Source organism: Capsicum annuum, chromosome 4 (assembly GCF_002878395.1).
Source record: "Capsicum annuum cultivar UCD-10X-F1 chromosome 4, UCD10Xv1.1, whole genome shotgun sequence".
Taxonomy (NCBI): Eukaryota; Viridiplantae; Streptophyta; class Magnoliopsida; order Solanales; family Solanaceae; genus Capsicum; species Capsicum annuum.
In genome coordinates, this window is record NC_061114.1 from 118,617,203 (window position 1) to 118,642,825 (window position 25,623).

Here is a 25,623-nt window from a genome sequence, read left to right on the forward strand (position 1 = left end):
TTAGAAGCAATCCTTGTATTCCAGAACTATGTAGCCAACATAGGTTGAGACATCAACACTGACAGATACGGGTTGATAAGGTGGATAAACACTGTCAGATAAGGGTCCCACGGTTCTCTTTTGGGAAACTGTCAGATGAGGTCACCCACAGCTTGTCTTTACCAGTGGTGCGGTATTGACACTCTTCCAATTGGGGTTATAGATTGGACCCCAACCTTGATATATTGATTTATTTGGGGCATTTCGGTTAGATGACTACTTCCTACAGTTACAGTTTTAGACTCAGTCTAAATAATAAAGCTCAGATAGTTTTTCAAAATTTCAAGACTGCCAGATACAGTCAACTCAGAATAGTATGAAACTCAGTTAGTTCCATCAGAACCTAGACTGTCAGATACAGTCACTCAGTATCTGTTATATCAGTTATCAGTGACTCGTGTTATCAGTAATCAGACTCAGTAGTTAGTACCATCACAAATTCAGTCACAGTCACTTATTTATGCATTTATTCTCATGGTCATGTTATCAGTCAGTTAGCATTGTTCATGCATTTGAACCCTTTGCATTCAGCCTACATCACTTGTATACCAGTACATTCAATCGTATTGATTCATTTGCTGTTTTGGTGTTTTATACCATAGGTTCATAAGCACGAGCTCCAAAGCATCCTTAGAAGATCAAACATTCAACAGCCATACAAGCAATGAGTCCTCATGATTCGAGGATAGCATGATTATTTTATCACTCTATTATTTTAGTATTCTGGAGTTAGTTGGGGACATGCTCCATCAATTCCTCATTCAGACAGTTTAGATGTTTTCAGACTACAATGTTTTTAGACTAGATGTTTTCAAACATTGTTTCAGTTTTGGTATTATCGTATCACATTATTCAAGTTTGGTTTGATTAGATGTTTATCAGTTTTGAATCTTATGACATATTTTAGACTACTATTTCTACATTTATACAGTATATTATACAGTATTCAGGTACAGATATTAGTCATGGGTTAGCTTGTGGTCCTTCGGGGTCATGAGCACCATGTAGCATTCCGGGTACCAGATTGAGGGTGTTACATTATTGTCAACTGAATCTATCGTCATTATTTTAATTCATTATTATTATTATTATTATTTTGATTACTATTATTATCATAATTATTATTATTATCATTATCAGTTTTACATAGTTTCGACGTATTCATAATTCAACATCTATTTTTTTTCACTCTTGAAAGTACGTTTCACATATAAATTCCCATACCATAAGATACCTTATTTGCTTCATAAATAATCATGGTTAACTATTTAAACCCACATATCTCTTCAATTTCTTTTATAGAGTAATACATTTTAAATTTTCTAATATATAGAAATTATATTATCATCTTTTTCATACTTAAAATGCATATATATGTTTGCGATAATTACATTACTTTGTACATGGTAGCGTCATGTTTGATATACCTTAAATTTTTCTTTTGAATAATAAATATATGATAAAAATTTTCTATCACCGTTTTAAGCAAATAACAAAATAAAGTTTTTCTAATATTTTCCTAAACTAAGCGTAAGGACTACCTTCGAATAGGCCCTAAGGGGTGCCTAACACTTTCCCCTCGGATAACCAAACCCTTACTCAGAATCTCTAAACATTTTCGAAAGACCAAAACAGAGGTTTTTACATAAAAAATGGTTTTTCCTCATTTTTCTAAAAATTTAGGTGGCGACTCTAAAAATAAATTTTTAAATCCTAAGAGTCATCAACACCACCATATGTTGTGTTTTGTTTCGACCGGTCCGAAATAGGGTGCGACATAATGGAGACTCTACTGGGGAAGAAATGAACTTAGGTTTTGACCTTAACAAGTGTAGTTTAGGATTTTTATGTTTTATTATGTTATTTGCTTTACGTATCTTTATATCATGTTCTGTGTGAAAGGACGCAAGCCAAATCCAAACTTTTGTTCCTTATTTGTTTGAACAACACTACTTGTTACTGCTTTATCACTTGCATTTTCCTATCGAGTCTTTGGTCATACACAATTCACACATTGTGGTTCACGCGAAGGGTGTACTGCACTCCTCCTAACTTTCTTTGGATTTCTTAGTTTCAGAGTCGTGCAATTAGGTTATTGCACTTCTCCCAGCTATCCAGTCCCACTCTCAAACATTTAGGAAAAAACTCTTACTCTAGAAATAGGTCATATTCCATACACCTTAGACAGGATAGTACAAGGAATCGTCTCTGCGACTAGGAAGCCACCCTTTTGTTAGAAGGTTATACACCTTACGACATACTTTCTATAAAATTGATTTAGATGGTCCAGATATTGACACTAATGGATTCAGTACAATTTTGTTGATCTTCGTCTCCATCGATGATGTGGAGTAAATTTTTTCTAAAAATAAAAACCTTCTCTTTGTTTGATTTCTTTTTCAAGTCCATAGATGTGGAGTATTATCAAAGACTCTATCTAAATCTAATCAAACGGGTGTTGGGATATTATCATATCTCCTCCAATACTTGAATTCCTCCTTCCACTCAACCAATACGGAGTATTAGATGAAATTCTGCCATTGTTTGGCGTCTTTTACATGAAAACAGTTATGGGATATCTTTCATCCCTATCATCATTGTTTATTTCTGATACATGATTATTTATTATTATTAATAATTCATTTTCACTAGATATTCCTAAGTGCCCTTTAACTAGCGATAGGGCCTTAGGATTCTTTCTTCTTTTTGTATTCCCTTTTCAAAAGCAATATTTCATCCCACTCTATCTTTTGTACTAGTGTACACCCTTGCAACATCTTTTATTATCGTCCATCTTGACTTTGCTACCCTCACTTCAAAAATCTTAAATTGTCCTGAATTTAAATATGACAAAATCTAGATTCATCTATATCAATTTATTTCGACGTAGGCCCCACCTTTGGCAAAGAGAGGTTCCAAAATATAGGACGTGTTTGCTTGACATTATATGAATGTCTAACTCAATGTGGATGCGCTTGCCTGATAACCTAAACTAACTTTTTACCTTTGTATTTCTTTTTTAACCCTCCAATAAAGGTTGATCGTGTTGATAATCGAGCTGGCTGACCACCCTTACTTCACCAGATCCAAGTCATCGACATTACCTCGATGTAGTTGGCTTGTCCAAGGAAAAAAATCACTATGTCTGATCCGACTATACCTAATCCAATTGGTACAGGGAATGTCACAGTTATCAATGAACATGCTGAAACTTCTGAAGTTCGAGCTACCATTCAACATGACGAGCATGTCGCCCTCTTGACTCAAGAGGTTGAGGATCTACAGGGAGAGTTGAATCGGGTTAAGGTCTTGACCAACTTATATATTACACTCCAAAGTCCACCTTCTGAAGCAAGGAATACTGCACCAAACCTACCACATTTTCCATCACTTGATTCACCGATTCCCAAACACTTTCCTCCCCAGCATCCTCTACCTACCAATAATAATTCACTTTCGACCACCTCGAAAAATCCACCGAATCAACCACCTATCTACACCCCTTCACAAAGTCATCTATCCAGCTACACTACCTATGTCGCTCCTCCAAATGCACCACTTGTTAACCCACCAAATCAACCTCTAGTTCATATTCCCTATGTTTCTCCACCTGCTTATACTTATCCCCCACCCACAACTACTACTTCAAACCAACCAAATCAACCGCTCATTAATGCCCCTTGTAATCCTCCACCACCTCCAATGCAAAATACTCCTAATAACATACAAAATTATCCCGCCCAGTAGATACAAAGGGCACATGTTTCCATTCCATACGCATGACATGTTCCTCCCGTATATGCAGGGGAAAGCCAAACCTTTACCAACCCAATAACAGTCAAACTCCAACCCGAGGTTGACCAGTACGAGGAAATATAGAAGGATGCCAAGGCTAAAGCCAAAAATGATTTAGAAAGGGAGATTCATGAACTTAAGGAAGCAATGAGAAACCCCCAAAACTACCAGGAGAAGCAAGAGCCTAGAATATGATGATCTATGTGTGTAACTGGACATTGACTTGCCCATGGATGCAAGCCGCCAAAATTTAATTTGTTTAATAGAGTTGGTGACCCCGATGTACACTTGAGGGCCTTATGTAACAAGTTGGTAGGAGTAGGGAGAAATGAAATGATCAGAATAAAATTGTTCATAAGAAGTTTGTCTGGTAAAGCTCTCGCTTGGTATACACAACAAGATCTTCGTAAATGGCATGGGTGGAACGATATGGTGCAAAACTTCATGGATCGGTTCAAACTCAACACAAAAATCACACAAGATGGGTTCTAGTTGGCCAAGTTGAAAAATAAACCAACAGAGACATTTCGTGGGTATGCGCTACATTGGTGCGCAGATGCAATTAAATTCCAACCACCAATGGGTGAAGGTAAAATGACTGCCACTTTTATTGAATGCCAAGATAACAGTTTGTACTATGAAAATATGATAACCATGATGACACAAAAGTTCATAGAAGTTGTTAGAATGAGAGAAATCTTGGAAGATGGGATTAAGCAAGGGAGAATCCAAAACTATATGGCTTTGTAAGATGCAAGTAAAACAATTTAATACGGTTCTATCAACGGGAACAAGAAGAAAAAGGAAGATGTATCTACTGCTGTGATTGACCAAGGACATAAGCCAAGTTAGACTCATTTCTACCTAAATCAACCACATCAACCCATCTATCCTTACCATTATTGTGAAACTCCCCAAATGTTTTACCATCCTCCACCAACAACTTATCCTTTCTACAACACCCACGCAAATTATTTCCACCCTCAAGCCCCTACTTTTCAGACTCCACATCCATAGCAACCTGTCGAAGCTCCAACTCACCAAAATCATCAACACGTTGTGCCTAGGGCCCGTCCAAATCCTGAAACCAAAACCACTCACTACTATACAAAATTAGTTGAATCATATGCTTAGTTATTTGAAAGGTTGAAAAAATAAGGCATGATACAACCCATTGAAGGAAAAATTTCATATCCTATTCCAAAATAGTTTTATGGTTCCAAGTGTTTTGCATATAATTCTGGAATTGTTGGACACGACACTGAAGATTGTTATAGCCTTAAAAATAAGGTTGAAGCTTTAATCAAGGAAGGAGCGATTGAACTTGTCGGACCTCAGCCTAAAATGAGCAAGAACCCTCTACAAAACCACGGGAATGCCAATGTGAACATGATTACTACCGAAGAAGATTGGGATTTGAAAGGGACCATTTTACCAATTGGAAAGGTTGGAAGAGATGCACCATCAATGGTCGTCCCAAAACTAGCACCAATGAAGGATACTGCTACTACTGACAAGACACCAACTATTTGGAATATTAAATCAGAAGAAGCTTGGAAGAATTAGACTTGTACTCCGTACCTGGTTTCTTGGTAGATGGAACAAGTAGTAGATCTTTTGAAATAACACATCTAAAAACTGAGGCTTGATTGTGCCTAAAACTTTATGTTGTGTTACCTCTTCTTTTGAAAGCTTAATTGCAAAATCTATGAATGAATTTTCTATTTCTTTGACTTTCTACTATGTATTACTTTCTATTTTTTTAATATAAATTATCAAATCTGCCAATTATGAGCATGACACAATGAAACAAATGAACAAAGTCTGATTTCAAGGAAGACTTCGAAGCATGACTGAGAGTTTAAACAACCAACCAAGGAATATGATAAACATGAGAGTGCGAGCATGAAGAGTACTCGTTCAAAGGAAGTTAACACACTTCAAAAAGGAAAAATTTAGATAGGTTTTATATAATATAGCTTTCAATTATCATGTACTCATAACTACGTTTCGACCTGATTCCCCTGGCAGGATACATAGGCAGCCCATATAGGGTTTGGTTTTACTATAGAAAAAACCCAAAATCTCTTATTGTAATGGGAGAACTACGCCTAACCTGATTCCCTCAACAGGATATGTTGGCCACCCACATATGGTTCAGTCATACTAGGACAAAAATAGAACTTCTCCCTTATGTAATTTTGAACTATACGCGGCCTGATTCCCTAGGTGAGATATATAGGTAGCCTAAAATAGGTTTGACCCCTTTATTAGAAACCCCAAATCATTTTTATGTACCTTGAACTACGTTCTGACCTAATTCTCTCAGTGAGGTACGTAGGTAACCTATTTAAGGTTCGATCTTATCACAACAAAAGTTATATACCTTCTACACTCTGGGGAAGATTTTGAAAAGATGTCAACAAGGATGATTGGATATTGTCAAGATACATTTGACTTGGGCTACCAAACAAAGAGTAGAAAGATAAAGGACATTCATTTTGTTCCAAAAGTGTCACAGTCTAAGATTGACAGAAGTTTTGAAAACTATACATATCTTCACATATATGTATATGTATCCTTTAAACATTTTTCTTACAAAGCTTTTACTACTGGTTCATTTGCCAAGTCTCAATGGAGGTCACAAATGGTTGCATAGATGAGATGAATGGAAGGTCAACAAAGTCAAGCCTTGAGTCAGCACGAATCAACACCCCCTTCCAACTAAGAATTTTTCTTTGAGTGCAGGGATAACAAAAATGCAGGATGACAACGCTAAGTTGATGTCAAGGCTACCAATCTGGCCATGAACATCATTTTTCCCTAATGGTAATTACTCAAGGACAAATGTCGAAGATCAGAGAACAATACTCAAACAATCAATAACACTATCTCCAACCAAGTGGCCCCACTCATTTTATTCTTTACTTTGCTATCTTATTTTGTAATTAATTTTTTCCACTTGGTAATTTTGCCTTGAATTCTTCCAGGAATTGTGGTCTCCGAAGATAAGCAAATATATCATTGGGCTATACAACTTTTTCATTATAAGCCACACATCTTTATTTCTCATCCATCATCTAATTTACTTTTACATCATGACTTTATTCAGTAACTTTACTGTAAAGTTTCCTTTCAGGAGTTACAATAATCAACATTAGTCTCCAAAGACAATCGGAAACTCATTTATCACAAAATCCCCAAAGACAACCGGAGGATTTCACAATAATCAAATTAGTCTCTGAAGAAAACCAGAGACTCTCTCATCACAAAATCTCCAAAAACAATCGGAGGATTTCACAACAATCAACATTGTGTCCTCAAAGACAACTGCAGACACCGTCATCATCAAGTCTTCATAGAAAACTGGAGACATCATTGAGTCCCGGGAGACAAACAGTGGCCTCACTTTACATTAAAGTTTTCAAAGATAATCGGCAACTTCATTACATCATTAACATAAGCCAAGAGGCTACACTCTTACTTTACCTTCTACTTTATTAATTTCCTTAAATCACTTTACCAACTTTAACGACTTTACGTTGATCATCAAGTCTTCAAATATAACTGGAGACATCATGCACTCTCCGAGGACAACCATAGACATCATTTAGTCCCGTAGATAAGCGAAGATTTCATTCAACATTAAAACTTTCGAAGACAACCGGATGCTTCATTAAAACACCCGCAAAAGTCGAGCGGCTACATTCTTACCTTACTTTTTCTTACATATTTTATATTTTTATATTTAACTGGTAGTTTTATCGTGAGTTTCATTTTTGACAGGAGACACAATTTGCGATAGTAAGACGTACATCACATATAAAACTACCCTCTTAACAGCTTCCGTTAGCTATGTCAAGGATTCCAGCGAAGAAACCCAACCCGACTCGACTCACGTTTTATTTGTCATAATTTTTAGTATCGTCAACCAGTGCCGTCTTAATCCTACACTGGAAAATTTTTGAAAATCCATAATTATCTATTCTCCCAAAACGCTCAGCAGATATTTCATCCAACGTCTCCTCATCCCCAGCTATTCTGAACAACCAATTTTGGGACTTGTACCTGTATCCTTATCCGTTTGTTCCAAAATCTGTATTATCCTCCTCGAAGGAACTCATTGTCACCTTAATTCTATACAGGGGCAAATTTTGAGGTTCATCAAACTTTGCTGCAATTCAAACTACAAATGGTCTGATCTCTTATGAAGCTCGAGATATGTAGGCAGCTCGAAAACCCGAGCTCGACCATAATATTCCAAACATTCTATTTTGTTCGAGATAAAATTGATTATGTCAACATGAGTTCCCAAAAATTTTCACACAAATCTTCAGTCACTCAGGGGCAATTGTTGACACCCAATTTTGGCTCTTACTTTTTTCTTTTATTATTTTACCGATGCTCCTCAACCCTAAATAATTTTCAAAAATTAGGTAAAAAAATAATAAGATTCATATTTTTGTTTCTATTTCTACAAATTTTTAATAAAGGAAAATTTATTTTTCTACCGTAATATAAAATATTTTAATTAGATATAATTAAATATTTTAACGGAAAAAAAAAATATATATCTTTGGCATTCGCATTCGCATCCTTTCTAACTTTATTTTTGGCGGAATATTGTGACCATATATGTATATTTTTATTATATAAAATATATTTAAGATGTACATATATTTTTTTTGTATTCTTGATTTTTACATATATTTTATTATATTCTTATTTTTACATATATATATATATATATATATATATATATATATATATTTAATATTAAATCACACGAAGATATTAAATTGGACACTTATACAAATTATGTCCGTAATTTATATATGTTAAATTGAAAATAATTTTAGAATAGTAGGAAGTATCGATAAGATTAATTTTAGCATAAAAGAGTATTTGGACCAACAATAATACAATTTTGTATTTTATTTCACCCGAACCCAACACTTATTTTATAAATTTCAACCAAGAGGCCCAAAATTGGTCGAAAACCCAGTCCAATATCGATGTCCACTTCATTGACTCACCACACAATATCTATCAACCATACGAAGCCACATCGACAAAATATCAATTCTCACACTTCAACCACAAATTCGTTGATTCTTTCTAATCCAAGATTTAGAAGCTTTCGGTTATTCACATAAATAGGTATATAATTTACTTTTATTTATTTATGTACTTATTTTTGCCTTTTTTAAAAAAAAGTAAATCCGAACCATCCGATCAAGAATCGATCAAATAAAAAATAGTCACGTTTAAATCAACTTTTATATTTTACCATATATATATATATTATTATTGTTTTTAAAAGTATTTGTTTTACCCATCCGATTTGGTCAAATTTTCAAAGCATAGCACGCATGTTTCCTTTCCCAATACAAAATCACGCGTGTAACACCTTTTTCCAAAAGCCATCGACACATCTCTTTTCAATTACCCAAAAATGCAACAATGCCCCCCATCTTCTTTTCTCCACCTCTCTCCTCCACCCCTCAGACCAAAAAAACCCTAGCGGTCTACCTCCCTACAAAATTCACCTCTTTTGCAGTACATCCAACCCATGAATCCTCCATCAACAGAGATCCAGTCCTCAAATACATGCAATTCTGGAAATGTGCCATTTTGAAAGCTGGACATTTGTACTGGGAAAGGTTTCAAAGTTCTAATATCTCTCAATTTCTTCCCGTTTTCTTATCTTATGGTTTTAAATCCAGACTTTCAAGTCTGGATTTGCATCTATAAAATAGAAGATTTTCCATCTTCGAAGAACAGGTTGAAAATTGTGAGAGAAAAGGAAAAAAAGGGTGAAAGAAGGTTTTAATTTAGTGAAGCAAAAACAAAAAATAACAGCAAGAGAAGTGGAAGATCTGGAAAAAAAGGAGGGAAGAGCGAAAAAGGGAAGAAAACTAAAAAAAAGAGGTGCAAAATTTTGGTTTAAGCATTGAGTGAGTTGGAAAAACAAAGAGGGGAGGCTTTTGGAGATCCACAGATCTCGGTCCCCCACAATACTGGTTGAGCATTCAAAATATAGAATTTTATACCCCTAAAACTTCAATAACAGAGCTTTTCCATTACTAGCTTATAGTCTCTTGTTTCCCTCGATTTGAGTTTGAGTTTCAAAATTGAGTCGAGGCCAGATAAAACTTGACGGAGGCCTCACGTTTGCTATACCAAAACAAGGTGCAAATTTCCCTCCTTATTCATTACTTTATCACATTCGTCTATTTCGACTTTATAAATATGTGAATTATTTTTTATTATGGCGACATTGTCGCACTTTGAGTTTCTGTAGATCTACCATTTGGATGGTTTTCAAAAAGAAATATGTATTTCGTTCAAGTTAGTGAACCTGTGAATGGGAGTCTTAGTTGTAGTTCGTTGGTCATCATCTCTAAATTGTGTTCATGACTATGATTTGCTTGCAAAAACACATACGTGTGGGTTTGTTTGAAACTCATGTTGTCGTCGTCGTTTACCCGAGAAGTTGTGATATATATATATATACATATATATATGTATGTATATATATACAACAACAACAACAACAACAAACCCAGTGTATTCCCACCTAGTGGGGTCTGGGGGGTAAGATGTACGCAGTCCATACCTCTACCTCTGACGAAGTAGAAAGGCTATTTCCGATAGACCCCCGGCTCAAGGCACGAGATACCACACAAACACATAGTAAAGCACAGAAGCAGATTACATAACATAAATACAGCACCCATAAGTAATATAAAACAGAGGAAAGCAGAGAAAAGCACACAGATTCGTAATAAAACATGGAACACGGAACACGGAATCATAACAGGAATAAAACCCCAACCAAGTAATTCCCTACACTAGCGACCCAAACTGGCCCTAATCCTCTGCCAAAATTTGCGCCCTCCAGACCTTCCTATCTAGGGTCATGTCCTCGGTGAGCTGTAACTGTTCCATGTCCCGCCTAATCACCTCACCCCAGTACTTCTTCGGCCTACCCCTACCCCGCCTAAAACCATCCAACGCTAGCCTCTCACACCTACGGACCGGGGCATCCATGCCCCTCCTCTTCACGTGTCCAAACCATCTCAATCGTGCATCCCGCATCTTGCACTCCACTGAAGTCACACCAACCTTCTCCCGGATAGTCTCATTCCGAACTCTATCCCCTCTAGTCAGTCCACACATCCAGCGCAACATCCGCATTTCTGCCACCTTCATTTTTTGGATGTGGGAGTTCTTAACTGGCCAACACTCCGCTCCACAGAACAAGGCCGGATGGACTACCACCCTGTAGAATTTACCTTTAAGCTTGGGCGGCACCTTCTTATCATACAGCACCCCCGACGCGAGTTTCCACTTCATCCATCCCGCCCCAATACGGTGCGAGACATCCTCGTCAATCTCACCGTCACTCTGGATCACGGACCCAAGATACTTGAACTTATCCCTCTTACATACCTCCTGTGCTTCCAGCTTCACTACTACCTCATTCTCCCACCTCACGTCATTAAACTTGCATTCCACATACTCTGTCTTGATTCTGCTCACCCTGAACCCTTTAGACTCAAGAGTTTGCCTCCATACCTCTAATTTGTCATTCACACCCCCTCGAGTCTAATTTGTCATTCACACCCACTAAGAGTAGATCCCTGATGCAATCCTGTCAGGACAGTGAAATGCTCTGAGTCCCCTCCCGCCGTCCTCACCTGGGTTTTCGCTCCATCATACATATCCTTAATTACTCTGGTATATGCCAGCAGTACTCCACTCACCTCCAAGCATTTCCAAAGCACCTCCCTGAGGACTTTGTCGTATGCCTTCTCCAGGTCGATAAACACCATGTGAAGATCCTTCTTCCTCTCCCTATACTGCTCCACCAACCTCCGCACCAGGTGGATTGCCTCTGTCGTCGAGCGGCCGGGTATAAATCCGAACTGGTTTTTCTAAATAGACACTATCCGTCTCAGCCTCACCTCGACTACTCTCTCCCAGATCTTCATAGAGTGACTCAATAACTTAATCCCCCTATAGTTATTGCAACTCTGAATGTCCCCCTTATTCTTATAGAGAGGGACCATGGTACTCCACCTCCATGCCTCGGGCATCTTTGCCGTCCTGAAGATTTCATTAAACAATCCAGTCAACCACCTTACACCAGCCTCTCCAACGAACTTCCAAAACTCCACCGGTATCTCATCCTGCCCCGTCGCCCTACCCCTTCGCATCCTGCGGACAGCCTGTCTAACCTCTTCTACCTTAAAACGTCTGCAATAGCTAAAATCCCGACACTCCTCTGAGTGCTCCAGCTCCTATAACACAATAGCTCTATCCCCTTCGTCATTCAAAAGCCTATGAAAATACGACTGCCATCTCTTTTTAATGTGGCCGTCCTCCACCAACACTCTACCGTCCTCTCCCTTAATGCACTCACCTGATCGAGGTCACGACCCTTCCTCTCCCTAGCCTTAGCAAGTCTAAACAACTTTTTCTCCCCTCCTTTCCCCTGTAACCCTGCATACAAGCTCTCAAAAGCGGCCGTCTTAGCTGCCGTGACTGCTGACTTCGCCTCCTTCCTCGCTAGCTTGTACTCTTTCCTGTTTACCCATTTCTCCTCTTCATCCTTACTTTCCACCAACTTAGCATACGCCTCTTTCTTGGTCCCCACTTTCTTCTCCACCTCTTCATTCCACCACCAATCCCCTCGATGGTGCCTGGCCCGGCCCCTAGAAACACCCAACACCTCACTTGCATTCTCCCTGATGCACCTTGCCGCCCTGTCCCAAATACTATCCACGTCCCCCCTACACTCCCACACCCCCATTCCCGCCAACCTCTCTCCTATCTCCCACGCATTCACTGGCGTCAGGCCGCCCCACTTAATTCTCAATCTACACTCCTTAGTCCTCCTCTTTCTATTCTTCTTTAAACCCAAATCCATAACCAAGAGCTTATGCTGGGTCGAAAGATTCTCACTCGGGATGACTTTACAGTCCTTACACAACGCCCTATCCCCTTTCCTAAGCAACAAAAAGTCAATCTGAGTCCTGGCTACCGCGCTTCGAAAGGTGATCAGGTGCTCGTCCTTCTTCGAAAGGTGATCAGGTGCTCGTCCTTTTAAAAGGTCATAAATCCATGTGAATGTATCCTTCTTGTTGGGACTGTTGTTCGTCACTCTTGATCTTACGTTTTGATGTAAACCATTATCCCCTTACGTAGTATTTTTCTTCACATTTTGGTTCCTCCTTTGTTTGGTCTGATCTTGATAACTATGTGATTTATTTTGGGTTTCGAGTTTATGCTGGCATCTCTGTTTGTTTCCTACAAATTAAGTGTAGAATATTATTTTGATTTAATCTTCATTCTTTCAACACGTGGATGTTTTGAGTACGCAAAATGTGAAACTCCATCCCGATTCCATTTTATTATCAAATATGAGTTTAAGGAGATGGGAAAGAATGTTGCCCTTAAAAAATTTATTTTCCAATGAACACTTTGTCTTGTGTATATCTTGTTATTTTCAGGACTGGGTCGTAGGAGGAATATTGGAGTCAGTCTAATCTTGCTCTATCTCATCTCATATGATTTTATATATGGTTGTTTCATGTGCTTCTTTAAGCTATGAATTTTCTTTTTACGGAGTTTGGTGCTAGTTTTTTTTCCAAATAATTCTTTGAAAACTTGTTTTGTTTGAATCTGAAATAATTGTGTTTTTGACGGACTTAATATGAAATAGCTAAGTTTGTGAATTATGATTGAATACTCTTGCTGCTCAAATGATGGGAAGTTTTGTTGTTTATAAAATTATTTCGAATTCGGAGTTGAGGTTTTATTGTTAAAGGAATCTATTGAGTTTAAACAATTGAGACAAAAGGTAACTATAGTAAAAGTTGTAATATGGAACCAAGGTGAGGAATTTATACGGCCAGGGAGTGGAACGAGCTATAGAAATGTCCAATAATTACAATAATAATTTATCAGAACATAACACTGTCCTTTAATTACCAATAAAACAATTTAGAGATCCATTTGTATAAGATTAAATCATGTAATTAGTCAGCTCATTAGACTTCCTTTAAAATGAAGTCACTGGTCCAAATTAATCCTAACTTTCTAGTGAATATATGCCAAAGTCCCGAGATATTGGTGTGATTAGAATTTCTAGCGATGCAACTCTATGCTTATACGCTTACTTCCCTCTCATGAAATGGTTATTTATGTCCCCAATTTGTTTCAATAAGTTCTGCCTGTATTAATATATTTGATTTATTAAACATTAATGGACTCTTTGCTAATGAATATTTGAATCCTCAACTTCGACTCTTACAATTTGGTGAATGCCTTGTCAATTTATTTCTATCATACATTTTGTGATTTATCAAGTGATCTCTAATTCTTAACTTTTTTTCATGTAAACTCGGGAGTTGGGAGTTCCGCGATAGAACTCATTTTGACCCAAACATTAGGTCAACTGCCATTAGGAGTGCAGAGCCTCGGATGTCTGACAAATTAGGAGTCTAAATTTCTAAATGGAGTCTAATATTCTTCATCGTTCTTTAGATTTAATTTACATTTTCATCTTATTGAGTTCTTTTATAATGACTAACTTTTGTTGCCTATTTGTTGAGAATCTCTTTATTATTGAATTGTTATTTATACCCGTAGACTTTATCACGTATCTTCAACTTCCTGATTTCTGCAAACAACACATTGATTATTATTAGTAAATATGCATTTTATTCAACTAATCTTTGTAACTCATTGAAAATATTTGAATAAAATTGTCTTAGTAACCTTTATATTTCTCTTAAGGTACATAACAATAAAAATAAAAATTCTCAAAACTAATAGGATTACATTATTACATTTTTAGGAGTCCATCCACCAAATTAACTTATTTTTTGATAAATAATTCTAATGTTTAGCGCCATATTTTACTCGAGTTTTTAGGATAGAAACGGAAGGTATATATATATTCATCTGCTACCATGTACAAGGTATATTGTTTTATACTATAATAACTATTTTGTTACTATTATTGATCATTATTAGTACCATTATTATTATTATTATTATCATACTGAATCTATCATCATTATTTTAATTCATTGTTATTATTATTATTATTATTATTACTTTTATTATTATCATAATTATTATTATTATCGTTATTATTTTTACATAGTTTCAACGCATTCATAATTCAACATCTATTTTTTTCACTCTTGAAAGTAAGTTTAACAAATAAATTCTCATGCCATAAGATACCTTATTTACTTCATAAACAATCATGGTTAACTATTTAAACCCACATATCTCTTCAATTTCTCTTATAGAGTTAGTTATACATTTTAAATTTTCTAATATATAGAAATTATATTATCATCCTTTTCATACTTAAAATGCATATATATTTGCGATAGTTACATTACTTTGTACATGGTAGCGTCGTGTTTGATATACTTTAAATTTTTCTTTTGAATAAAAAATATATGATAAATTTCTTCTATCACCGTCTCAGCAAATAACAAAATAAAGTTTTTCAATTATTTTCCTAAACTAAGCATAAGGACTATCTTCGGATTGGCCCTGAGTCTCTAACACCTTCCCCTCGGGTAACCAAAACCCTTACTCGGAATCTCTAAACATTTTTGAAAAATCAAAACAGAGTTTTCTACACAAAAATGGTTTTTTCTAATTTTCCTAAAACGTTAGGTGGCGACTCTAAAAATAAATTTTCAAATTCCAAGAGTCATCAGCGCCACCATATGGCATGTACTGTTTCGACCGGTTCGAAATAGGGCGCGACAACTGTCTGAACCATTGCCATAAAATGAGCTATGGCAACACTTTATTGAGAAAAAGAAGATATTCCATTGATTGATTTATTTCCACCACAAAATTTCACTACAAGTGCACTGAAAATAAACCTTTTTGCATATAATTCACATGAAGTCTCAAACCAAAAATAAATACAATTCACCAAATCAGATCCACCACTACTACGACCACCATACTCCGACAAACATATCACTGCTCTAGCCACCATACTCCGACTATCGTACCACTGCTCTGACCACCGCATCACTACTCCGACAACTAGACCTTGATTTCGAATCTACTCCGACCACCACTTCATGAAGATGAAAAGTCCAACCATCATTGCTCGATTTCGAAGCTACTCTAACTTCAGCTCCTCCACTACTGAAAAAAACATCTGTGTCTAATCTTTGACTCAAATATGATAATATTCATGTAAAAAGATTGTTCATTTACCATTAGTGAGCATGTTAAAGGTAGTGATTTAATTTAGGCCATCAACATTCATAAATATGGTAATTTTTGGGGACGAATAATCTTTATCCTATATTGCTTTCATGTTATATGATTCAATTTATCTGACTGAGCTGTTTAATTGGAGATATTATGTTTAGAAAAGTAAGTTGTGAAATGCCTATTAACTATTTGGTATAATGCCTGAAATAAACTATTGCTTTCATGTTATATGCTTTGATTTATCTGACTGAGCTGTTTGATTCGAGATATTGTATTTACAAAAGTGAGTTGTGAAATGCCTATTAATTGTTTGGTATAGTGCCTAAAATGAACTATTTGAATTTTAGTAGGGAAATGCCTATTCTTTATTTTATTTCTTTAATGATTATGTTGTTGGAATTCCTTGCTGGAAAATATTCTTCACCAATAAGTTCTAGTAAGTAGTCAATTTTGAATTTTTGTTTGTTTATTTTAAATTGTGCTAATTAAGGAATTATACCAGAAAATGGACTAGAGAAAGTTGATATTCATGTAAAAATATTGTTCCTTTATCAGTAGCGAGCATGTAAACGACTGTGATTTAGTTTAGTCCATGAATGTTCATAAAATGTGGTGATTTTTTGGGACAAATAATATTTATCCTAGGTTGTTACTTCAGGTTAGATGCTTCGAGTTGTCTGAATGAGCTATTTAATTCAAGATACTATGTTGAGAAAAGTGTGTTATGAAATGCGTATTACCTGTTTGGTAAAATGTCTAAATGAGTTGTTTGATTTTTAGTAGTGAAATGCATATTCCTATTTTGCTTTCTTAGTGATTTCTTTGTTGGAACTCTTTGCTGGAAGATGCTTAATCGAGTTTATTTCTTGGCTTTACAGTTGTATGTTGATGTAATAAACACTTAAAATACTCAACATATGGAACTGATTCCATTGGTTGAAAGCTTAAACGAACTATTACAAAGAAAGCCTAAAAAATTAAATCAAGGAAGTAGAAAAATAACATGGTGACAGAAAATAGAAGGGAGATGAGAAGATACAGACACTCGAGAAGGGACGAAAGGAAAAACAGACTCTTCACTCAATTATAGACATACCCTCTCTGTCTAAACCCTCATCCATATTTTTTGGTCCAAAAAAGTGTTTAAATTAAGGAATTATACCGGAAAATGGAATAGAGAATGGTGATATTCATGTAAAAAGATTTCCCCTTTACCATTAGCGAGCATGTTAAAGGCAATGATTTAACTAAGCCATTAGTATTCATAAAATAGTATATTTTATGACCTTCCTCCTATGCTTATTACTAGTGTTTGGGAGTTCTATTTAGATATGTTTTGTTAGTATGGCACATATAAGATGATCTAGGATTTAAACTAGTATATGCGTTTAATATTTGAGGTTCTTAGTATTAAACTTGTTGTATTTTTTGTAATTATAGTTTCAAACCTATCCGTTGTTCAAGTATAATGAAATTTTCCACAAATTTATGTTTCGTAATGAAATTACTGCGTTTAAATAAATGTGGCGGACAAACTCTACATCTGCCCCTGCAGATGCAGTGTTGATTTATTTGTATTTGTCCAGGTTTTTAATGATTTATCCTCCTCATGTTAAATTAATTTTAGTATTCATCTGATACTAAAAAGTAATACTAAAAAATTCAGTATTCATGGTAAAAAAAACTTTATTTCAGTATAAAGTGGGTTTCTATTAGGATTAGAAAAAAGAAAAAGCTTGAATGGATATTGGATTGGACAAATAGTAGAATACAATACAAAGAGAATTCATTCACCATTCACCAACTTGAATAGAGAAATGTTCTTTTTTCAAAGTTTGTGGTCCAGTCCTTCCCCAGACCCCGTGCATATCAGGAGTTTTAGTGCGCTGAGCTACCCTTTATGTGTTATGACTAGCAGATGTGAGTCAGTATTTGTTGGTTGTTGAATCTGCTCTAAATCAAGCATACAAGTTGTTTTCCTGCTAACCATTCTGCTTAAATTCGTAGGTAAAACTAATATTACCTTACCGTTGGATGTGTGGTCTTTGGATTTATTAAAACAAGTGGAGGGGCCATCAAGTCTTGCGAGGAGGTAAATTTAGTATGTGATCTTGTACTATCATTTCTAAAATTAGTTTTTAGTGTCTGATTTAATGTGTAGTAGATTGTCACATAAAAGTTACAATGTTGATTCACTTGTAGTTTTATTTTGTATAATTCCTCTTTGCCTTTTGTTCTTTCATTAGAGCTGCCAATTCACAGTTGTTATGAATTATGCTTATTTATGATGATGTTAAGCTATCCGAAATGGTAGTTTTCACTTTTTTAAGAAATGTACTGGTATTCATATTGGAAAGGGGAAGTATCTAAGAAATCTTTAGCTACTGGGGTGCTGCAAGAAATTGCACGACGCTGCAACTCAAAGGTATGTGCTACATACTTTTTAGCCAAAATGATACCCCTCGTTTCTTGTGTTGATTTTTCTTGGCTATCATAGTAAGTGTTCCACCAATCTGTGTTGCTTTGTAGGTTGAGTTCGGGACTGTGGTGAGCACCATTGAGGAATTGCAATTTTCAGTTAAGGTTAGAGAATTTTTTATAGCAGAATGATTTTCACATATCTAAATTTATTGCAGGGATTGATTAATTGCATTATTGCCGTATAAATATTAAGAGAAATTTCCATTTAGTAGCACTAGTTTCCACTGCTAGTAATAGTATTATTCTTCTTTGATTCTAATGGGATACTAAGAAATAGTGTGCAAGGTAACAACTGATGGGATACTTGAAAGTAGTGTGCTAATGACTTTAACATTCATGGATCTGTATATTCTAGTTGAGACAGTTAAAATCTTATCAAATATGTGAGATATATGTTGTGATGAACTGTGTGGATATATATGTCTTGATATTTGACTCTGAAAATTGGTGAGTGCTTAAGAATTGTCTGTTAGTCTCTCTCTTTGAAGATAATTATTTTGATCTGGGAGTGTGCTCCTGTTCATAAAAAAGTGTATGCTCATTTTGGTATTTGAATTTAGAGAAAAAACATAAGGTTTTATGTTCAGAACTCTGAGCCTGAGTAATCTGTAGGTCTTCTTCACAGGTGAGAAAGTTGGTGTCAGAATGGGTAAAAATAGGAAGGATGCTCAACAACAAGAAGCTGAGAATACACTTCATAACTTGGATGGTAAGATCCTGAGCTAATGTCGGGGTGGAAATTTATTTATCATGCAACTATTTCAAAAGAGGAATTTCATAATGCAAAAATTCTTAAGAACAGATTCTCATGTTAAGTAAGTTCTTAAAAACTGTGTCTGTCCAGCGTTATCTAAAGATATTTCTTTATTTCTTAAAGCAATAAATTGATTCGAAGTTGGGAATTATTTCTTAAAGAACTACTTTGAAGGATTCCACATACACCTGGTAATATTTTTGGCAAGTCCGAGCAACATAATTATACCTTATTTGAGATGCATGTTGGTTGTTAGTTAAAAATGTTAAAGATGGAAATGGACTTTTGAGATTGATGGGAAAAGTATAATTACGCAAACTTTGAGTTAATTGGCTAATACATAATCCTTACTAAAAAACTTCTTATGCATATTAAAGTTTACTAGATCATATATGGGTTTGCTAGTGCATATTCTATTTTTGTAAAGTTTATGGTTAGTGAAAGGTTCTAATTATTTATCTCCTACAAAGTGTTAATCTAAAGTGAAATTTATCTTCTATGTTAAATCTATTTTGCCTTTCTTGTGACCACAACTAAACCTTTCATCTTATTCTTATGTGACATACAGTTTGTGTGTATAAACTCTTGTGCTTTATTTTGACAAGATCATTCCTTTTATTCGGTGTTTCCGCAGCTATCTACTGGAGGAGATGAGGAACCCTGCAAGATTTAAATGTGAGCTGTCTCTAAGGACATGTGGATCAGGACATGCTAAAAGTATTGTGTAGGTCAGGACATGCGGATTTCCTCCATTAAAGGACAGAGAAAAGTCCATGACATTTTTTGTAGGCCTAGAGTTCTTTGGTGATGGTATTCTTACCAAAGAGAAAACTGTATCCTTTTTTACATGATTCATTAATAGAAAATCAAAAATACCATAGCAACTATTTATGGTAGCTTAAATAGATATGAAACTTCCCTAACCTCTGCAACTGCTAAGACATGGAGAGCTGGAGAAAAATGTTGTAAAGATATATTTGTTATACTATCTGATATCTGGTGAGACAATGAGGAGGTGCATATGCTTCTTTTTTTTCTTTGTAAGCCTCTCTTATTTTTTAATACATTTGGACTTGTTATGGTTTCCTGATCCACCATTCCCCCTATCCTTAGAGAAGACTTTGGGAAATCTGGAGACTATAATCAATGGTTACGAAAATGTATGAAAATGTAAGGTGGTTCCTTCTTTATTTGTCTTCATGGTAAACTTCTACTCTTATCCATTTAATCTTTCATTCAAGTCGATCTCAAGTCTCAGGCAAGTGGAAGTTTGTAGCAGGTATCCAATGGTACCACCGCCATAATAAAAGTGAAGATGATGTCTTACATTATTAAACTGCGGACAAGAGATATCATCTACTTCTTCGAGATATATGAATAGTTCAGAGAAGAGAAGACTTTGGGTTGATGTGAGAAAATCAAAATTGATACTAGATGGAAAAGTGTGTGATAACGTGGACCTCACAATGATGTTTGGTTGTAAGTTGTGTTACTGCTTGCAAAATATGTAGAACTTAATCATATTTTGAATTATGAGATTATTAATGAATGATTTTGTTTTGTGATGTGTATATATTGTGTTATATTTTATTATGTATGTAAATAAAAATTTACGTTAATACGAGTGACTATTTATATAAATCATTTAAACTTAATAATATGTATCAACAAATCATTGCAATAGATCAATAAACCATTGCAATAGGTAGTCAAAAAGTGTTGCAACATAATAACAAAAACGTCGCAATAGATGCTATTGCAAAGGTTAGTAACTATTGCAATAGATGAAAATAGGCATTTCAATATGTAATAAAATAGTTGTAATAGGTACTCAAAAAACGTCGCAATAGAATAACAAAAGCATCGCAATAGATGTTGTTGCAACAGTTTAATGTAGTTGCAATAGATTCTATTGCAATGGTTAGTAACCATTGTAATAGATAAAAATAGGCATCTCAATAATTCAAAACATAACCGTCACCATTGGTCAAGCTATGGTGATGGTTTCAGACAATCGTCGCCATAGCTTGACCTATGGCGACGGTTTCAGACAAGCGTTGCATAAATTGTTGCCATAGACCTATCACAACACCCACCTATTGGACGCTTGCTAAACTATTGCAGTAGAGCTATGGCAATAATTTTTTTGTCTATTGCAATAGTTTTGCAACCGTCACCATAGGGGTAATTTTCAGAAGTGGATATTGTTGTACATAATAAGAAATAAATACCAGAATAACAATATAACATAAGGTATCAACACAAGAAATCACAAGTACAAAGTTGGCTTCCATATGTCAACTGGTGCATAAATTAAATAACTCATCACAGTACACCCAAGAAAAATTCAAAGGAAAATAATCAACAATATAACCAAATTCCATCATTAGTCAACCCATTCCAGGCTTACCATCAATCGGTTAATTTATCAACATTCCATAATTTTAATCAATCAAAAGTTTATCACCTTCTTCAATTATCATAAACATTCATAATTAAACAATGTATGACAAGGTATGCATAACCATAACAATACCATCATTTAGATAACTATATCCTCGATACGCACTAATATCTCTTTAGTAGCTAGCCAATGCTTATTTACTAATCTAATTACTCACCGGTCATTATATATCTTCTAATTGTTATTTAAACACTATTCACCATATAATCACTATTCATGGGTCAACAACTAGTCATTCTTCACCATCTAGTCAATAACTAGCACATAGACAAAATTCATTACCAAGCCATAGTTATCAACTAGCCAATATTTGTTTCTAGCCATCACAAAATCAGTAATCACCATTGATCCAATACTTGCTAATCACATATTATTCACTATCAGTTTATTGACTAAATGCCATTTAGTGACTAAAATCACTAATTGAAACACCTAGGCTTTGGACCCTTAGAAAAATTTCCTTAGTTGAAGATTCTGGGCTAGTTACGACTCAAGGGTACTAATCATACCCTAGGATACGACTTGGGGTCCTCTCACTCGTATGTTAGGCAGTGTAGTAGGGGTTAAATCTGTCCAAGGAACGGTTTAGCCTCTCCCAAGTCATATGTTAAAGTATTTGTAGTATGTTTCCTAGTTGTATGATTCCAAATGCTTAGCCTAGCTAAGTCTGTCCAAGGTACAACTCAAGGTATGATTTAGGATACCATTTTGTAATGACTCTTTAAGTTATTTTTCATATTTATGCTTATATTCACCATTTGAGCTTCTCCATAGCTGCCTCAAGAAATATATGACTTACTGGGACCAACGATTTGGTTCCCGGCTAGTTCTTTTAGCTTTGGTGTTTCATGGAACTACTCACTTTTTCATTATCAATGCAGCAGAAATTTAATTAATTGACATCGATCTCAATTCCCATAGCTGTTTTTCTCTTGTTTTAGGAGCAATGTACAGAAACAAGTCAGTCCAAAACCATCTCTCCACTTTCTTTTTATTAATAATATTGAATACTGAAGAAGCATAAACTACTTCTTCTGTTTCAAATTATCCGTTCCAAATTTTTAAATTTAATTTTTCATTTAACTTATCATTTTTTTATTAATCAAGAAGAGATAAATTTTTTTATCATGTTTTACCCTTTGAATTAATTATTTTTTCTTCAAATTAAAATGTAAACATCATTTAATAGGAGTACTACGATAAATTAGGCATGTTATTAATTTTTTTTCTTAATCAATATATCATTTTAATTTGAGACGGATAATTTGGGATGGAGGGATTACTAAATATTCCTTCAAATCAAAATGAAGAAATAATACCATTTAAAATGTTATCAAATACTCACTTTGTTAGAATTTAAAAATTAAAGATATAAAATGCTTGAGATTATATAGAGCAATTTCTTAGCTCATTCTATGGTGTCAAATGGGCTGGGCTGGGCCAACCCGAAATCGACCCTTCTATTTTAACCAGGTTGAGAGCCGGTTAAGGGCCGGTTTTGGCGCTAGACAGGTCGGGTCGGGCTGGGCCAAATAGTAAAAAAATTAAAACCCACCCTAACCCGGCCTACTTAACCCAACCCGGTCAAACCCACCAAAACTCGATCAAATCCGGTTAAAAAATTGGTCAAACCCGATCAAAAATATATAAAAAAAAATTTCTGTCAATATACATTACATATACCCACCTATATACATTATAAATACGTTAAATAATATATATACACTATATATATAGTATATACTACATTAGAATTTAAAAAATATATACACATATACACAATTAGTCAATTACTCATATATACGCACCATTCAATGTATATATACTACTACTTATAAAATATACTATAATATATATACATTACAATATATATAGATATATACTAATTCATAAAACATATACACATGTATACGTTAAATATACAGGATATATACACGTGTATATGCACTATACAATGTATATATACTACTACTTATAAAATATACTACAATATATATACATTACAATATATATAGATATAGTTATATACTAATTTATAAAGCATATACACATGTATATGTTAAATATACATTTCTATAGAAGATATATACATGTGTATACGCACTATTCAATGTATATATACTACTACTTATAAAATTTACTACAAGATATATACATTACAATATATATATATAGATATACTTATATACTAATTTATAAAACATATACACATGTATACATTAAATATACACTTTTATAGAAGATATATACACGTGTATGCGCACCATTCAATGTATATATACTACTACTTATAAAATATACTACAATATATATACATAACAATATATATAGATATACTTATATACTAATTTATAAAACATATACACATGTATATGTTAAATATACACTTCTATTGAAGATATATACACGTGTATGCGCACCATTCAATTTATATATACTATTACTTATAAAATATACTACAATATACATACATTACAATATATATAGATATACTTATATACTAATTTATAAAACATATACACATGTATACGTTAAATATACACTTCTATAGAAGATATATACACGTGTATACGCACCATTCAATGTATATATACTACTACTTATAAAATATACTGCAATATATATGCATTACAATATATGTAGATATACTTATATACTAATTTATAAAACATATACACATGTATACGTTAAATATACGCTTCTATAGAAGATATATACACGTGTATATGCACCATTCAATGTATATATACTACTACTTATAAAATATACTACATTATATATACATTACAATATATATAGATATACTTATATACTAATTTATAAAACATATACACATGTATACGTTAAATATACACTTCTATAGAAGATATATGCACAAATATACAAAACATATGCTACTTAATATAATAAATTAATAATATTTGGTAGTAAATTAATAATATATTAGAAGTAAGTTTTTAATTTAAAGTAGAAAACTAGAAATTCAATTTAATATTTTAAATCGTTAAATGAAAAAAATATAAAAAGCAAGGACTAAGGAGTGAATGAATTTGAGGAATTTTATTGATTGCAAAATGATCCAAAATTTATAATTTACATGAATGAAAAATCTACAAATTATGCATCATTTTTTTCAACTCATTCATGTTAATATTAACGGGAACTTTTATAAGATAGTCGAAGTCAACGGGGGCAAAATCATGCATTGGATTTGATTCTGCTGAGTTCTCCCATGAAGTCATAATTTCTTCAAGTTTCAGCTCGTCGCTCGGCTCCAGTTCCATTCCTTGGTTTCTTCTTTCCGCTCTAATCTAATCTCTGAGGCAAACTAGAACATTTATTGCATTGCTTCCCAATGAGTGTCGGTTGTCTCCAAGCTGCTGTCGTCCCTGACTAAAGGCGCTCTCTGATGGAATGGTTGACATTGGAACATTCAAGATTTCTCTAGATAATCTTGAAAGCACAGTATGTTGTGTTTCATTACTCCTCCACCAATCCAACGTGTTGATCCGTCGTCTGCGATCCTCTGGTGCTGTCCAATGATAATATTTCAGCTCTTTCCGATAAGTGAATGTGTAAGTTCTCTCATCAAAACTATTCCAACAATTTAAATCATAAAACGAATCAGAAAAACCACTATGTGCTGGCCTTTTAGAAGATGATGGCTCCTCGGGAGGATAAGGAGCTACAGTTGGAGTGATATTTGTAGGTACAGCTAAATCAAATAAATCAGCATAGTAATTATATAATTTTTCTATGTAATCCTTTGCATTAGCCGTAGCCGTCCACAAATCAGGTTGTACTTGTTCAGAATCATGGT

At 34.5% G+C, this 25,623-nt stretch overlaps 1 protein-coding gene and 1 long non-coding RNA gene across 2 annotated transcripts; both read left to right on the plus strand.

Moving 5' to 3' along the window:
• Positions 1 to 3,180: 3,180 nt before the first annotated feature.
• On the plus strand, positions 3,181 to 5,400 carry LOC124897976 (pollen-specific leucine-rich repeat extensin-like protein 3). The gene is made up of 2 exons (XM_047411598.1): positions 3,181 to 3,782; positions 5,112 to 5,400. The coding sequence occupies exons 1-2, from the start codon at positions 3,181 to 3,183 to the stop codon at positions 5,398 to 5,400; spliced, it is 891 nt and encodes a 296-aa protein (XP_047267554.1).
• A 12,987-nt stretch (positions 5,401 to 18,387) lies between these two features.
• Positions 18,388 to 20,334, plus strand: LOC107869722. The gene is made up of 3 exons (XR_007054818.1): positions 18,388 to 18,687; positions 19,198 to 19,294; positions 19,974 to 20,334. It is a non-coding gene; the product is annotated as an uncharacterized LOC107869722 (long non-coding RNA).
• The last annotated feature ends 5,289 nt before the right edge of the window (positions 20,335 to 25,623 follow it).

What these genes read in the sequence shown, in the direction of transcription:
- LOC124897976 (XM_047411598.1), top strand. Translation starts at nt 3,181, where the DNA reads ATGTCTGATCCGACTATACCTAATCCAATTGGTACAGGGAATGTCACA. An exon ending in ATACAAAATTATCCCGCCCA is followed by an intron (nt 3,783 to 5,111) that starts GTAGATACAAAG and finishes AGATTGTTATAG; the next exon opens with CCTTAAAAATAAGGTTGAAG.